Raw genomic sequence first — 15,337 nt, 5'->3', positions numbered from 1 at the left:
AAAGCCAAACTTTTAGACACTAAACAGAAACATGTATACCCACTAATCTGAAAATAAATGGAGTATACAAAAACAATTAAAACTAAATAAACATAAATATATGTTAACTGTAACTGGCACAGTGCCCCTTGCCTACAAATAACAATAAATTACAGTATATACAATAAAATGGGAATTCCACACAGTTTTGACCAATCTTATTTACTGTAATGTAGTTTATAATGTAAATCTTTGGATTCGTTGGTTTCATAAACATCTTTGGTGGTGTGTACCAAACACACACACACACACAGTGCATTAAAATGTTCCACAAGGCTTCAAGAGCACAGATGCTGTGACGTGTTTGAGTGTTCACTTTATGTTTTTGAGCAGTGCAGATGACTCAATAACATCAGTGCAAAGCTGCTACAAAGAAGAGCTGGGGTCAAATTATTGTTGGTTTTGGGAAATATAATGTATAAATTTTGAGAATAAAACCCAGATTTGAAGAATAAAGTTGTCATTTCGATTGAAACTCCTGCTGTTAGCGCCAGGCTGACTCTAAAAATTGCCCCCATGTAGATGAAACTGTACCTGTTGGTTTAATTAACTTTTTTCTTTTTAGCCCATAAACAACAAAACAAAAAAATAATTAACATAAAATTTTTTCCAAACCTTTTCTGTAAAATGTGCATACAGTTAACTTAGCATTTAAAAACCCTGAATGTAGATAAATGGAATAAGGTCACACACTGATAAAGTGCACCCTGACAATTAGGTATATATTTATTGACTAGGATACATTGACAGATTACATGCTACCGAAAATAAAAAGCTAATTTTAACTTCAAAATAAAAGATTTTGACTCATTGTACAATCTCCTGAAAAGAAATACAAATTTTGCTTGTTCTGAAAAACGTATCACGACTAGATACGGTGCATGTTTGTAGGTGATCGGTCTTTAACTGGTGTGGCAGAGCTGAGTAACAGTGAGGTGAACACCCCCAAACATCAGCAGTAAACCAGAAAAGAAATCACAAACGACCTTTCGAAAAATAAAAATGACCATTTCACACCAGATTTTATATTTGTTTTTAAAAGAAGCTTTCAATTTCCCCCTAAAATCACCAGGACAGCAGCAGCAGGTTTCATTTATGTCACGCTCCACACAAAGCACTCAAAAATGTCTCCTTTGGGATGTGGAAATATTGCATGGATTTATTAATGCAGCACAAACGGGGCTGTACATACTGTATACGGTTATAAAACATGACATTAATGCAGGTGTACAAAAATATTTTCCATAAATCTGAGTCTCAACAAAAGAAATATGAAGGAAAATTACACACAATGTAAACTCAACACAGCTTCTGCACTCTTAAATGTGTTTGGAAATTGTGTCCAACCTCCCCACCAACACACAGCTGCGATCCTTTAAAGCACTTTAAGGACCTCTGATTGCATCATTATTATAGATTTATTACAGGTATTTTTAAAGTTCTGATTCACCTTCTTGCAGTTGGCCGTTTATCAGCATCGTGTTTTGGAGACATCTGCCTTCTCTTGAACATAAACTAAACTGGACTCGCCATGTGAAGCTCAAAGCGCACAGAAATTCGTATGAAAAGCACATCAGCGATGTCTCCTTCCAAGAATCAATCATTTGTTAAACACACACACACAGAAAAGAAAAGAAAACAAATAAATCCCCAACTACTTTGTTGTGAGAAGCTTCATGTAGGGCACTACTTTTTCCTTTCTGCCCAACCACACCCACCTGTGCAGAAGGAAGTGGTGAAAGTTTTTTTTTTCTTTTTTGGTTTCTTATTAAAAAAAAAAAAAAATGTGTGAAATAAAATAAGAAAAAAATAAAGCAAACAATAACTAACATAAATAGAGAAGATTTCATTTTTGCTATATTTGGTCATATTTGTCAACATTAACCGCACCCCTGTATAATAATAAATTAAAGATTAAGACAGCCAGTTAAAGACTAATGACTAAAACTACCAGTGAAACCAAGAAAAACCAAACTAACTAAATGCTTTCAAAACTAAAGTGAAATAAACAAACCCTCTCTGGCTACTAGCTACTAAACTAATGAAAAAAAAAATATTAAAAATCTGACACACAGTTACAACCTTTAAGATAGGTATGCAAGTAATTAGCTTACAGTTACTGCTGTCATGCAGTTACTGGTATTTTACACACAAAAAAGAGTGAAAGGGAAAAGGAAAAAAAAAGCAGACAAATGTTCTCAGTTTTCCTCCAATTACTCGACTGATCTGTCCCCTTATTTCTCCTAATTTAAGGTTAGTGTTTCTTTCTTTTTTAAGCATTTCTTTTGCCCCCCCCTACTGTACACATTTGGACAGTAGGGGGCAGTTACCTCCTGGGGGAATGCAGTTATGTAGGAAGAGGCTCATTCACAGGTCAAAGTATAACAGTTACTGTATCCGCACCGAGCACTCTACCCTTACACTGGAACATCTGCACATGTCTGTTTTTAGATGCTTTTAGACGGGACGTGGCGAGTTTAGTTCCATAATACCTGAGAGAAGGCAGGCGTCGCTAACACTGGGGTCGACATAAGTGGTTCTCAAACTGCACAGGTGTGGGCAACAAGGTGAAAAATACTTGTGTGTGCATTTTAGAGAGTCTGTTAGTGGCATTGGACCATCTCCATTGAGATAAAAATTCATTTTGGGACAACTCTTCCACATTACTGACAAATTGAAACTGTGGGATGTGAACTTTTTCCCCTCCCACACAGTTTGAGAACCGCAGATCTGTACTATGAAACAAAACACCAACATGTGGTTTTGGGTTGCAAGGTGTGAGTTGAACATCTTCTCATCCTCAGTCCCCTAATAACCACAGGAGGGACACGTAGGCATCATTTATCGATTTCGCTCCAGGGCAGGTCTGAACTTCTTAATTCTGGAGAACCAGAAATATAACATGCAATTCTGGGTGTGTCCTCGAGACTTCAACTTCAAGCCAGTCACTTCCCAATTTAACTTCTCATCTTTTCCAAGAACAAATATAAGGCAGGTCCGCGGAGGATGCGGACCCTCCCTCGTGACTGAAAAAAACAAAACAAAACAAATCTATGTGCAGCAGGGGTTCCTGTTTCAGTTAAGCACTGCCAGCAATTCAATCTTTGAATGCATCCTGACAAAGATGATAAATGAGTTTCTGACCTGGTAAAAATACAGGGAGCACCCAATCACACCCCCAATTTAAGACTTTTTCCCCTCCCTCACACACACACACAGTGTTTTATCAGTCTCAATGCCACTCACCACATTTCACAACCATTGTCAAGTCTGTACTAACGACAAAATAAAAAAAAATAAAAATAATAATCCCAAGTTGCTGATTCCTCTCCTCGTTTCTGAGAACAAACGTGTCCTTGAGTAACAGATGAGTTTCAGGTTTCTATTTATAATGTCACGGTGCCAGCAGGACTGTGAATGTTCATAAAAGCTTTGTGTGCTCAACATGACAAACAAAGTTACAGCAAATGCCATCCATGGCACCCTTATGGCACGAGAAACGACATGAAAAAACATGTCCACTTTAGCAGTAATACTTTTTTTTTTTAAAGTGGTGGATTTTATCTTAAAAGCGTCTCCGAATGACTGTCGTATCAGCCCACCAGGAGGACAAAAATAAAATCCCTCAACCTTTCTCCTTGCATCCTTTAATAAAGCAGCCTCACGGGATTGTTCCTTCCTCTGTGACAGGGTGCTCGTTTTGTTCTTTCGCATTTCTGCGTCTTAAGAGAAAAATAAAAAAGGTGTACACTCTCTGGCCATAAAAAGTAAGAGAAAATCAGCATAAAGAGGGGAAATTACAGTATTTAGCATGTAAGGTGTGCATGTATATAGAGTTAATTCTATAATATTATTTTCCACTTTTTGTACAACAACAACAACAAAAAAAAGAGGACTTGGTTTGTAGTGTAGGGTGTGGTAAAGTGGTGACGCCGTCTTCTCCACAAGACAGTCATCAGGTAAAGTCTTTGTTGGTTTCACTCCGAGGTTCACAGTCTAGCACAAGCAAACAAAAAAATCTCTCACAGACACACAAATCTGTGAGAGCCGCAGTGTTTTATCTCCCGTTTTATCTCCATTTCCCTCCTGCAGGTGTCAGTGAAAGGTAGTGGCTGGAGATGCACGGATAGAACGGGAAAGAGGAGGAGGAGGAGGGGGATGACTCTGCAGTGTGATGTGATGAGTTCAATACTGGGATGGAAGCATGTAAACCAGGGTTAGACTGATATCGGTCACCTGTGCCGTCTTTAATACAATTTCTATGTAATACCTCTGTTAAATGGGAGGTATTAACAGGTTTAGCTGTTTTTGATCAACATGCTCAGAATCAATACACTCGTGTAGCATCAACGCCCTCTGAACGGCGGCGGGGGGGGGGTGTTGATACCTGTATTTTGGCTCTGACATTTCCAGTTTACACAAATCTACTCCAAGTACACAGAGCAAAAGTCCACCAGAGTGAAGATACGTCCTTGCTCAAGCAAGTTTTGATCATGTGCAAACAACACACGAGTCTGGATAACTTTTAATCCACAACAAACATCTTAATAACTGCTCAAAAAGACAAAAACCTCACATTAGTGGACTTTGGGGGCTTGGTGTTAAAAAGATGTGGACTTGACAGTAACAGCTGTGGTTATAGGCAGACGTCATCATTAGCTAGTCTAATAAAGAAATGTGTTAAGGTTATTGGCTGGGCCTGATATTATATCAACAAAGATTGATCAGGACATTACTGTGACAGTTTATCTGATCACATGTATTTAAACAGTGGTTTAACTTTTGGATTTGTTTAAAAATTAAATATTAGTTACTTTAAACTGGAAAAAATGCACCCGAGTACGACTGCAGGTTTTGGTCAAGATAAAAACCCCATGTTTCCTCCAACCAGAGTGAAAACTTTAGGTGTGTAAGCACGCTAAAGCAAAATCCTACTGTTCTCATATCTTTTAAACTATGATTATACAAAAAAGTTTAGCAAGTTCTTGACTTGTTTGTTTCTTGGTCACCTCAAAAGGGTTAAATACACGCCTTTCTCATCAAACCATTAACGGACCTTCCAGTGTCATCCTGGGTGAATCAATACATGCTGCCATGTACTTCAGTGTGTCTGCAGATGAAGGGCAAGCCAGCAGTGATGTTTGACAATGCAGGCAAACCGATATCAGTCCGACCACAGGGTAAACTCTTTATATGACTGGGGTTCATCAAAAAGACATTAGGCAAGATCAGCCAACACATCATATGTCGGGGTGGGTAGGAAACACTGACCAGTTTAGCTCAGAGTTTCATATACTGTGTGCTTGCAGAAATCTTCTTCTATTCCAGCATGACGAAACTGAAAGCGAGGGGATGTGCTGGAGGTGACGGGAGCGCCTGCGCTTCTCAGCTCTCGTCGTCTGGATAGTACTGTTCCAACAACCGAACGTGGGTGAAAGGAAAGTGGCCTCGTTTGCCTTTGCATTCACCCTCCCATTGGCCGTTCACGTTGATCTTGGTCACTTTTACGGTGTCCCCCACCTGTTAAATAAAAAAAAAAAAAAAAGCAAAGTCAGGCATATTCTGCAATCCTTACACTTCCTCTTCACGCTCTAAATAAACTGTGACACATGCAAGTCAAAGTTATCAATACAAGCTCAGTGTCTGATTTCTATCAAAGCCTGCAGAAAGAAATGCATTGATGTGAAATTGATTGACCCATCTTCATTTTACAGCTGCAGAGCAGAGAAACCATACAGGCCAAATTACAGGAGTTCCACGTTCGTCAGCTTTCATCTGATAATCAGATCCGGCCAGTTTGAGCCGCTTCATTTACTCAACGAGATGCTGTGTTCATGTTTGGCTAAATTTTTCCTTCCTAGCGTGAGTGACATATTTATCCTATGCAGGTCATTTTAGTGGACACACAAGCTGGAAATGAGGACACCAGAAGCAATTCACATTTTTCATAAATTAGATATACATTTGGGTGAATGTGCCTTCAAAATACTATGAAAGATAATTCAATATCAGCTGATACACTGATAAAAGTTTTTTTTTTTACTCCTTAGAAATTAGTATCACCCCAATAATCCTGCTTCAGTCTTTATTAAATGCACAAATAGTCTATATTTGGACACTGCCTGCAAAATTTGTGCCAACCACTTAAACAACAGCAGACATTTATAAAACAGTGTAATGCCATCTCATCTGCTTTACCTCACACCATCTTCCACTTGTGATAATTCAAACACTGCAGTGGCTTCTGTCCTTACCAAGGAGAGTCAAATAAACAGTGGATTTTAAACAGGGGGCTCTGCTGACAGCAGTTCATCTAAAGACTGGATGCGCTAAGCAGATTTAATTTACTTTAGCTGTCTTTTTTCTTTCTTTTGGAACTACGTATCATTACTGTTAATTTTTTTTACGTTAAATAAGTTCCAGCCAGTGTTGGGGCTGTTAACAAACATGTAAGTTTTTACCTTTTAAACACTCACAAATTACTTATTTACTCCTTGTAGAAAGTAAATTCGTACACTGCTTATTCCATCCTGTGAACTTCCCAGTTTAAAGTGTAACACTAAACCTTTCATATTGCTGTCAGAGTAATGAGGACACAGAGAAGATCTTTCGTTTGGGTGGTGAGGGACACAAAGTCACCCACTGAGGAGTTTTGGGTCCAGACTAATGAGTGTTTTTCACCATAAAGCCAGAGTCTCGAGGGAAATCGTCAGAGAACAGAGGCCTGGGTGGGAATGAGCTTGCACGCCTCGGGAAACCTGCACAGCAAATCAAAGCAAACTACCAACGGCCACAAGCCGCCAAACACAGACAGAGGGAGAGATCCTCAGTGATCCGGAAACAGAGGTAGCTCTTAATAAACCTTCCTCAGGTTTTACTTACAGAAAACGTGTGAGTGTTACCTCCTATATATAGTAGGTCTGTATCATCTCGGCTGAATCTCATTTAGGCAGCGAGCGAGTTTACAAACGACTGAAAACGCAGCGCTGCAAAGCCGAAAGGCATGCCTGATTTAATACCACACGCAAACAAAAAATCAGAAGCATCATAAAGAAAATAAATGTAGAAATATTCATTATTTTAAATCCCTGTTTTTTTGTTTTTTTGTTCAATAATTGCTGGAAACAATCGTAATGAAATTAAAATCCTGTTACTGGCCCTGCCTTAGATTAAAGGACGTTATCATGTCATCACAGCATTTGGATTGGCATCCGCTGGCATCATGCTCGCTGTGGTGGGTTGTTGTTTCTGGCCAGAGCAGTTTGCACTTTACTGTCACATTCTTGCCGCTTCGTGCTATAAATCAGAATCACTCCTCAGAAGCTTCACATCTTTTCTCCTGCATATAAAAAGATATGCTGGAAATACTTTTACTGTCCGGCGGTCACAGTATTGCTGTTTAACTAGCTGTAATTTCATTAAACTGAATAAACTGTTCCTATTTCAAATCACAGGCTAATGTAATCAGATTGTAACCCCCTGCTACAGCTCAATGGAGCACATCAACTACGGTTGCGTCGATGGATGACGCCGATTATGGTCGGCATGCACGGCAATGTGCTTCACTACAGTTTCACGTTGCATCTCCATATATAATGACCATTTCCAACACAGACGTGTCTGAGCGTGCACACACAGGTTCACACCTTTTGCGATGCTCTGAAAGCGATGTGTGTGCAGGGTGCAGGAACACCATCCATCATCGTGGAAATGAGAAAACAGCAGGATATTTCTGACTGCTGGACTCATTTAAGCTGGAGATGCTCTCCAGACTCCTTTACCTTTGCCCACCGGGCATATTTGTCAGTAAAAAACTCAGCTGTGTGTGAGAGACAGATGAGAACTATTACATAAGAAAACAACCCAAACTGGACCATACAGTACACCAGGGCTCGCAAAATCGCTAGCCCGACGTCCCGGGGCTAGCGATTTTTCCAGTCGGGCTACCAAAATCATTCTCAGCCCTGCCCGTCGGGCTATCATAGGAAGGAAAAATATGTGTCAATGCTTTTGCATTTTCTTTCGCAAATGTAGCTGAGTAAGTATGTTATTGGCATCGATGAGCCACTGTCAATATACGACATATTGAAATCGCGTTTGAATTTGCGCTTGTTTTTTGCTTTCACTTTCACTTTGCGAACAGTGTGTAGAGAGCGGCAGCACTGATTGGTGAGTGACGATTAATTGCGCACCAATTCCTCTGACATCGTCTTATCACTCATTAGCTTACTATTCAAACGCGACAAGTGAAATCTCCCACAGCAAGCTTAAACATGTGAGAGGTTGATTGCGCAGAGAATCGCTGACCGTTATGTAAGTACATGTGTAAAAGCAGCAGGATTTACGCCGGTATTTTAGTTCTGCTGAGCCAAATAAGACAGGTCAGGGTGAAGAAGGGGCAGCCAAAGAAAAGCCTACCACAAAACGGAAAAGTTATGACAAATCAGACTATGAGGCAAAAAGAAAGCTCAGCTTTTTTGGTTTCATGGACAAAAGAATTTCTGTGGCTGGAATATGACGAGCTAAATAACATCATGTTCTGCCGGGTGTGTCGTGAGTTTCATTTCATTTGAGTCGACAAGCGCCTTTGTAACTGGGACCAGTAATTTTAAGAAAGACCCCATCAGAACCCATGAGAAACACAAGAAATGCATTATTGCCCAGTCTGCAATATCTTTCCCAGAACAAACAGCAATTGCAAAAAACATACTAAAAGTAAACCAAGCACAAGAAGAAGTCCTGAAAAATCTTTCAAAAGCGTACTATGTTGCAAAGAGTGAACCACCATTGGCCAAATTTAGCAGTTTTTGCAAACTTCAAAAAGCAAATGGCCTCGATCTTGGTTCCACTCACCCCTTACCATTGACTTCAGTGGAAATTTCAGATTCAGGATCTGACACAGACTGATTCATGTTCTACACAGTTCTTGCAAGTTCATAGAAATTCCTGTTCAATTAGAAACAAGTATTTGAGTTGATGATTGTAATTTTTATACAGTTGTTGTGATTTGTATTTTAACAATTTTCTGATTAATTTTTGTTTCCGTTACAATATTATACTTTAATGTATAATATTGTAAAGGAAACATTAAAAAATTGCTCTCTTTTTTATTCGGGCTACTTAAATTTATTTTGGGCTACCAAAACTGAAGAGTGCCTGCCCGAAGGGCTACCAGAGATTTTGAAATTTTGCGAGCCCTGTACACCTATACGTGTAAGGTAAATAAGCACGTTTGGGCCAAACACAGTGCATTATGGAGGGTGGATAACCTCTGCCGCCTAGCACGGATGCTGTTGACAATTAGCAATCCAACACAGGGATAACAGGATGACTGGACTATGGAGCAAATCACCCAACCCTGATATCAGAGCTGCAAATAAATCAATGGAAAAGCTAAAAATTTAGTTGGTCAAACAGCAAACGTGTGCAATGTGGAGACACTGAGTCCAGATTACTGTAGAATGTACTATTCAATACATCACCACAAAGCAACTTAAAAGCGTTGTGCTCCACTGGACCTCAGTGGTAATGAATGTTCAATGCAACTTTCACATTAACCCAATGGGCTGCAGTGTGTGCATGAAGAGAGGCCACTGTAAAGGATCTATGTCTCTACTCTGAATGTCCTCATGCTCGCTGTCAGCCTGCATTTGTAAAGACACAGTGTGTGTGCTCACATGCATGAGTAAGCCATTATAAGAATCGGGACAATCTACGCCGCCTCGGCTCGGACCCTTTTGAAAGTGGAAAATAAGGGGAGGGAAAGTGAGTCACAATAAACAAGAGGAAAGTAACTGGTGATAAGATTAGTACCTCCAGAGCCAGCGCCGTCTTGTCGTAGGCGTTGGGCACCCGCTTCTGAATTGCCCGTGCATAGACCGGCCCGTTCTGTAGGTTTGGGAGCTGAGTGTTGACCACAGGCTGAGCATACGGGCCTGGTTCCCCCAGAGCGGTGGCCTGAGGAGAACCTGTTCCATCTGTGCTGCCCGCTACCCCGCCAACATGCCCGCTTTGTCCGGTCCCTGTTGCGGGGACCGGACTAAGACTGGCTGCAGTGGGCGAAGAGGGTCGGTACCTTTCCACATAAGGCACGGGGATCATCCCAACTCGGCCCTCCTGGTTCTTGGCGTGCCACCACTGCTCCTCTGGTTTCTCCAGCACGCGCAAGACGTCCCCCCTGCGGAAGGGGAGGTCCTCATAGTCGTTGCCAGGGAAGTCAAACAGTGCTCGGACATATTCGCCTTCCTCGGTCTGTTGGGGAGGTCCGACAGCGGGGGGGCTGATGAGGCCTGACTGCCTGGCTCTGTTCACAGGCTCTATGAGCGTTGTGGTGTCCAGGTAGTGGATCTTATAGAATTCCAGCAGAGCCGACAGCCCATCAAACTCCTGATCCCCAATCCGAAACCGAGAAGGAGCCAATCCTGGTGGAAGAAATGAGACTTTATTAGCTTGCTAAAATAAAAAATTAGAGGAACCAGGACAAATCCCTATTTCATAATAAAAAAAATAATAATTTTGCCACCTAGCCTGTTTGTTTTTTGTTTAATAAACACCTTAAGCTGTGCACACATACCTATTTTTAGTGAAAGAGAAAATGAAAGTGTGCAAAAAGTCATGTGATCAATGTTACCTAATATAACTTAATAAGCCGTTATATAGATCTCTTGATATTAGAAGACAACTAATAACGGATATGAATAAGACCAAAGGCAGGTAGGTTCCTTTAGATCGACAGGCAACATTTATAGTGATCATACTGTATTGTAGGGCTGCCACAAACGATTATTTTGATAGTCGACTAGTCACTGATTATTTTTGCGATTAGTCGACTAATCAGATCATGCATCCATTGGATGTAAAACGTACAGCTTATTTCACCAGCATGCATCTGCTCTTAAATAACTATCATTAACTTACAGCTTTAAGTGTTTAAGGTATGTGCTAACTAAAATTAAAGACAAGATGATAGTTTATTAAATTTTAATGACATTTGTAGTTTGTTTGGTGGAGTTTAAAAAACTCAGCCGTCTGCTCCTTGCTATCTAAAATATAACAGGACACCGGAGTATATTCTCGAGCATCTCACACTTCTGATAATCAGTTGTCTGCTTGACGTTTATTCAGCTGTGTAAAAACTAACTTTAATCTCAGCCAACCCGATTTACTCAGGAACAAATAAAATACTAAAAAAAAGCCAAACAATATCATTTTTAAGTTATTTAAGTGACTTATATATCATGTTTAACCTGAGTAGCGAAAGACGGTGGTGGGTTTGAAAACGATTTGCCGGGAGTCCGGTGTTCTCACCGGCTCTAGTGAGCCGTCAACCCCAGCTAGCTATCGAGCTGGTGGGTAACAGACGTCTCCGAAAACGTCGGAGCACTTTTGAAAATATGTGATGTCTTGATAAACTGAGCAGATATTTGAGGTTTACACAGCTATATTCTCGCCTGAAAATATGTTAAACGTTTATTTTGTGACCCAGAAAGAATAATAAGAGTGATATTAAAACTAACTAGCTGCCGCCATTGTTGAAAACTGAGCAGGTCCGCGCTATGAATTCTGGGACACAGCTTCTTCTTCTTCGGGGTTTAACGGCAGCTGGCATCCTTGTACATGCAGTGCTGCCATCTTCTGTTTCAGTCCGTCATTACACTCTTAAATCCTACTACTTACTCCTGCGTCTTTTGGGATCTTACAAAGCTTCAAACGACGCGTCGACTATTAAATTAGTCGTCGACGATTTTAATAGTCGACGTAATCGTGACTAGTCGACTAATCGTGGCAGCCCTACTGTATTGTGATCGTAACTGCAGAATGACTGTCCCGTGCCCTTCCCTGCACATCCTCAGAAGTCTGAATTCCCAAGTACATTTGCCAAATAGTGTACTGAGCAAGCACACAAGTACAAACTTGGTGGCGTTAGAGAAACACCCACTGAAGTGGAGCTGTCCACTGTGCTTGTACTGTTGGTGCCTATGGGAGAATTTGTCATGTAACTAGCTGACAGATCCGACCTGAGCAGATTGATTTTTGAGGCATAATAAAATTGACAATGCATCAATAAAGGCAAACAGTATCTAGCCTACTTCTCACTGATTTACTAATTTCCACGAGGGCTTGGTACAGCCAGATAAACGACAGAAGAGAAGAGCAGCAGAGCAAGTTTCTGCAGGACGTGGTTTTAGGAATGACTCAATTATGACACCGTGTCACTTTGAGTTCAACTGTCCTGACTCAAACAGCACCACAGCTGAATTAAGCACTTGTTTGTAATTTCAAAATAAATGTGACGACTATGAGGTGAATCATTTTGCGTACAGTCTCTTTTACCGTCTATGAGGCCATCCCCTGATTTACTACTGGGAAACAAGACACAGGGAAGTTCAGAAACGACAAGGATTGCGCAAGAGCCATTAAGGGCCTCAAGCACAACGGCAAAACCTGCAAGTAGGGGTGTGCGTGCGTGTGTGTGCAATAGGGCCTGATCACAGACATTCCTGAAGCGCCAATCTGACCAGTCATCCCCCGTTGTGACAGCGGAACTTCCCCAGTTCATTCAACCCCTGCAGCAGCAGCAGCAGCAGCAGCAGTAACAGCAGTAATAACAGTAGCTCACACCAGCTCACCTTACCTCTTTACCTGCTGAAGGGTAGTCCTGCTGCTAAACGGGGACAAAACACCGCCAAAAAATATATTACCCTTAACAAAAACAGTGGCTGAATGACTAAAATGTGGTTGTTTGTTATCCTTTAAAGAAGCTTCCATCAATCACACATGGGGATTAGATTCAATAAAACTACTCACCTTCATTTTTCAGTTAAAAGCAACACTGGCTCACAGAACTTAGTAAAACTATATACCATTTTTAAAAGACAGCTTTAATAATCACGGAAAGTTATAAACCTACATGTTACTGTACGTATATGTTAGTGGCTTTAGGGAAGTAATGTTAATTAGACAATTCCTGAAAGGAGTTCAATGTTGCTTGAGGAGTTTGTGGGCGGGGTAAATAGTGGAGATTTATTACATACATACCGACTTTTAAAAAAAGCTTTAAAACCCAGAAAGCTGTAGATTTATAGGGTAAATAAGGGAAAACATTTTGGATTTAGTGAAATCTTGTTAAATAGGACAATTCCTAAAGGTAGTCTGGCGTGGCTTGCGGAAAGAGTTGTGTACAGCATACCTACAAAGTTTTGTTTTGCATCTAAGATTTCATTATTATATGAAAAATGATTTTAAAACTGAGCTTCAAAAACACTAAAATAAAAAAAATGTGTAAATCTCTAATGGTAAGATTTGAGTGCTTGTGGAGTTACTCAGATCTTTTAAATTGGACAATTCCTAAGGGGAGTCTGGCGTAGCTTGGGGATCGAGTGGGCGGTAGCGAGCTGTGTAAACCACATGTATAACGTTTTGTTGAACAGAGTGGTGATTTTTGTTATTACGAATACGCCGACTTAAAAAGGAAGCCTCCAAAACACGAAAAGATTGTAAATTTATTTGGTAAAGCCAGGATATATTTGTGGATCTACTACTGTCTTGATAAATTGGACAATTCCTAAAGGGAGTCTGGCGTTGCTTGAAGAGCGAGTGAGCTAAATCCTAGCAAAGCAGGTTTAAAATGAAAGTACTCCTTATGTTAGAGCCAAGGGAATACGAAGAGGGTCAAGTTCAGTTAAATTGAGAAGTAGACCAACGTTACCTGATCCAGATTGTCGGTTGTTGCTGATACTGTTGATGATATAATGGGACACTCTGGAGTTCTCCGACACGGAGAGCACGTAGTCTCCGGGGATGGTTATCGAGTCCCTCACGAGGAAAACACCATGTCTCTGTCCCTGTAAAAGAGAAACCGCCTCCTGGCGGCTCAGTCTCCCCCAATACCAGCTTGCACGGTCTTCGGCATCAAAATTACCAGCCATGGCTGTGAAATCCCGTCCAAGGCTTGAGGCCTTTCCCCTTCGCCTCTCCCTATCCGCAACTCATACAAAAACTTTGGTTGACTAACACTCCCGCTGGAAAAACGTCACAACGGCACGATTTTCGAAACGTCTAAGCGTAATATCAAGGGGTTTATTTCGGCGGAACGAATGCTGCACCACAAATCCAAATGACCTACTTTTTGTTGTTTAAAATAACTAAAAAAATCATAACTATCGTGCAACAAGAAACTCCAAGGCTGAAATGGCGGATCTAGGGAAAAGTTGACCTCATCTACCGGAAGGGATGCCCGGTCAATGGGAAGCGGTGCGTTCACGCCCATTAAAAGATTGGAAATCTACCAAACGATCTTTCACCTCCGTTTAAATTACGGCTACATTTAATGCGGATGCCTTCTGTTTATATTAGTTTGCTTTTGTTTTTTACTGATTATGTCGTCTTTGTCTTAGCTTACAAATTTCCAAAATTTAAATCCTTGACATGACTGGAAGCCAAGCGTCGCTCACCGTAAGTTTATGTTGAAACAACAAACGCACCACAGAAGTTAAAAAGCGTTGACATTGTGAAAATCGTAAAATACAGATTTTGGGTTTGTTTGTTGATGTTTTTTTTTTTAGCATTCTTTAAGAGATCAAAATAAACTTAATATAAACTTTAGTTTATATATTAATACCGTCCTTGAATTGACTTGCACCAAATAAGTATGCCTCTATAAGAAGGAAAACAAAATGTTAATAAAGATCTTAAATCTCATTAGCCTTTTTCTCAGGTTAGTTAATCTGATGCTTAATTTCTTCCCGTATTTTAAATCACAAATTAAATAATGAATTAACCTCGGTCAGTTTTACCACCTACACCCAGGCCTGATTACTGCCACATCTATTGAATAAAGACTTGACTTAAACAGAACCTGTCTGACAAAGTTAGGGACATCACCAATTTAGAAAGGGTTACAAATCCATTTCCAAGGCTTTGGGACTCCAGCGAAACACACTGAGAGCCATTATCCACAAATGGAGAAAACGTGGAACAGTGGTGAATCTTCCCAGGAGTGGCCAACATATCAAAATGACTCCAAGAGCGCATCAATGACTCATCCAGGAGGTTACAAAAGCAGTTCTTGGTGAAGGGTGGCACAACCAGTTATTAGGTTTAGGGGAAATTACTTTTTCACATAGGGACAGGTAGGTTTGCATAGCTTTTTTTGGATTAATTCAAGTTATCTTTGTCTATCAGTAAAATTTGTTTGATGATCTGAAACATGTAAGTGTCCCAAATATGCAAAAAAAAGGGGAAATTCTTGATAATCGCAATATTTACAGCATTAAAGTACAGTATTAAAGTTACACCC

General features: G+C 40.4%; 1 protein-coding gene across 1 annotated transcript; it reads right to left on the bottom strand.

Annotated features, from left to right (window-relative positions):
- Positions 1–735: 735 nt before the first annotated feature.
- Positions 736–14,246, bottom strand: LOC116326373 (adapter molecule crk-like). The gene is made up of 3 exons (XM_031747618.2): positions 13,748–14,246; positions 9,853–10,460; positions 736–5,559 (listed from the first exon to the last, which is right to left on the bottom strand). Exons 1-3 carry the CDS (start codon positions 13,965–13,967, stop codon positions 5,425–5,427), a joined length of 963 nt encoding a protein of 320 aa, XP_031603478.1. The 5' UTR covers positions 13,968–14,246; the 3' UTR covers positions 736–5,424.
- Positions 14,247–15,337: the final 1,091 nt, after the last annotated feature.

The sequence above is a fragment of the Oreochromis aureus genome, linkage group 10 (assembly GCF_013358895.1).
Source record: "Oreochromis aureus strain Israel breed Guangdong linkage group 10, ZZ_aureus, whole genome shotgun sequence".
Classification (NCBI taxonomy): Eukaryota; Metazoa; Chordata; class Actinopteri; order Cichliformes; family Cichlidae; genus Oreochromis; species Oreochromis aureus.
This window is presented reverse-complemented; position numbering and strand designations above follow the sequence as displayed.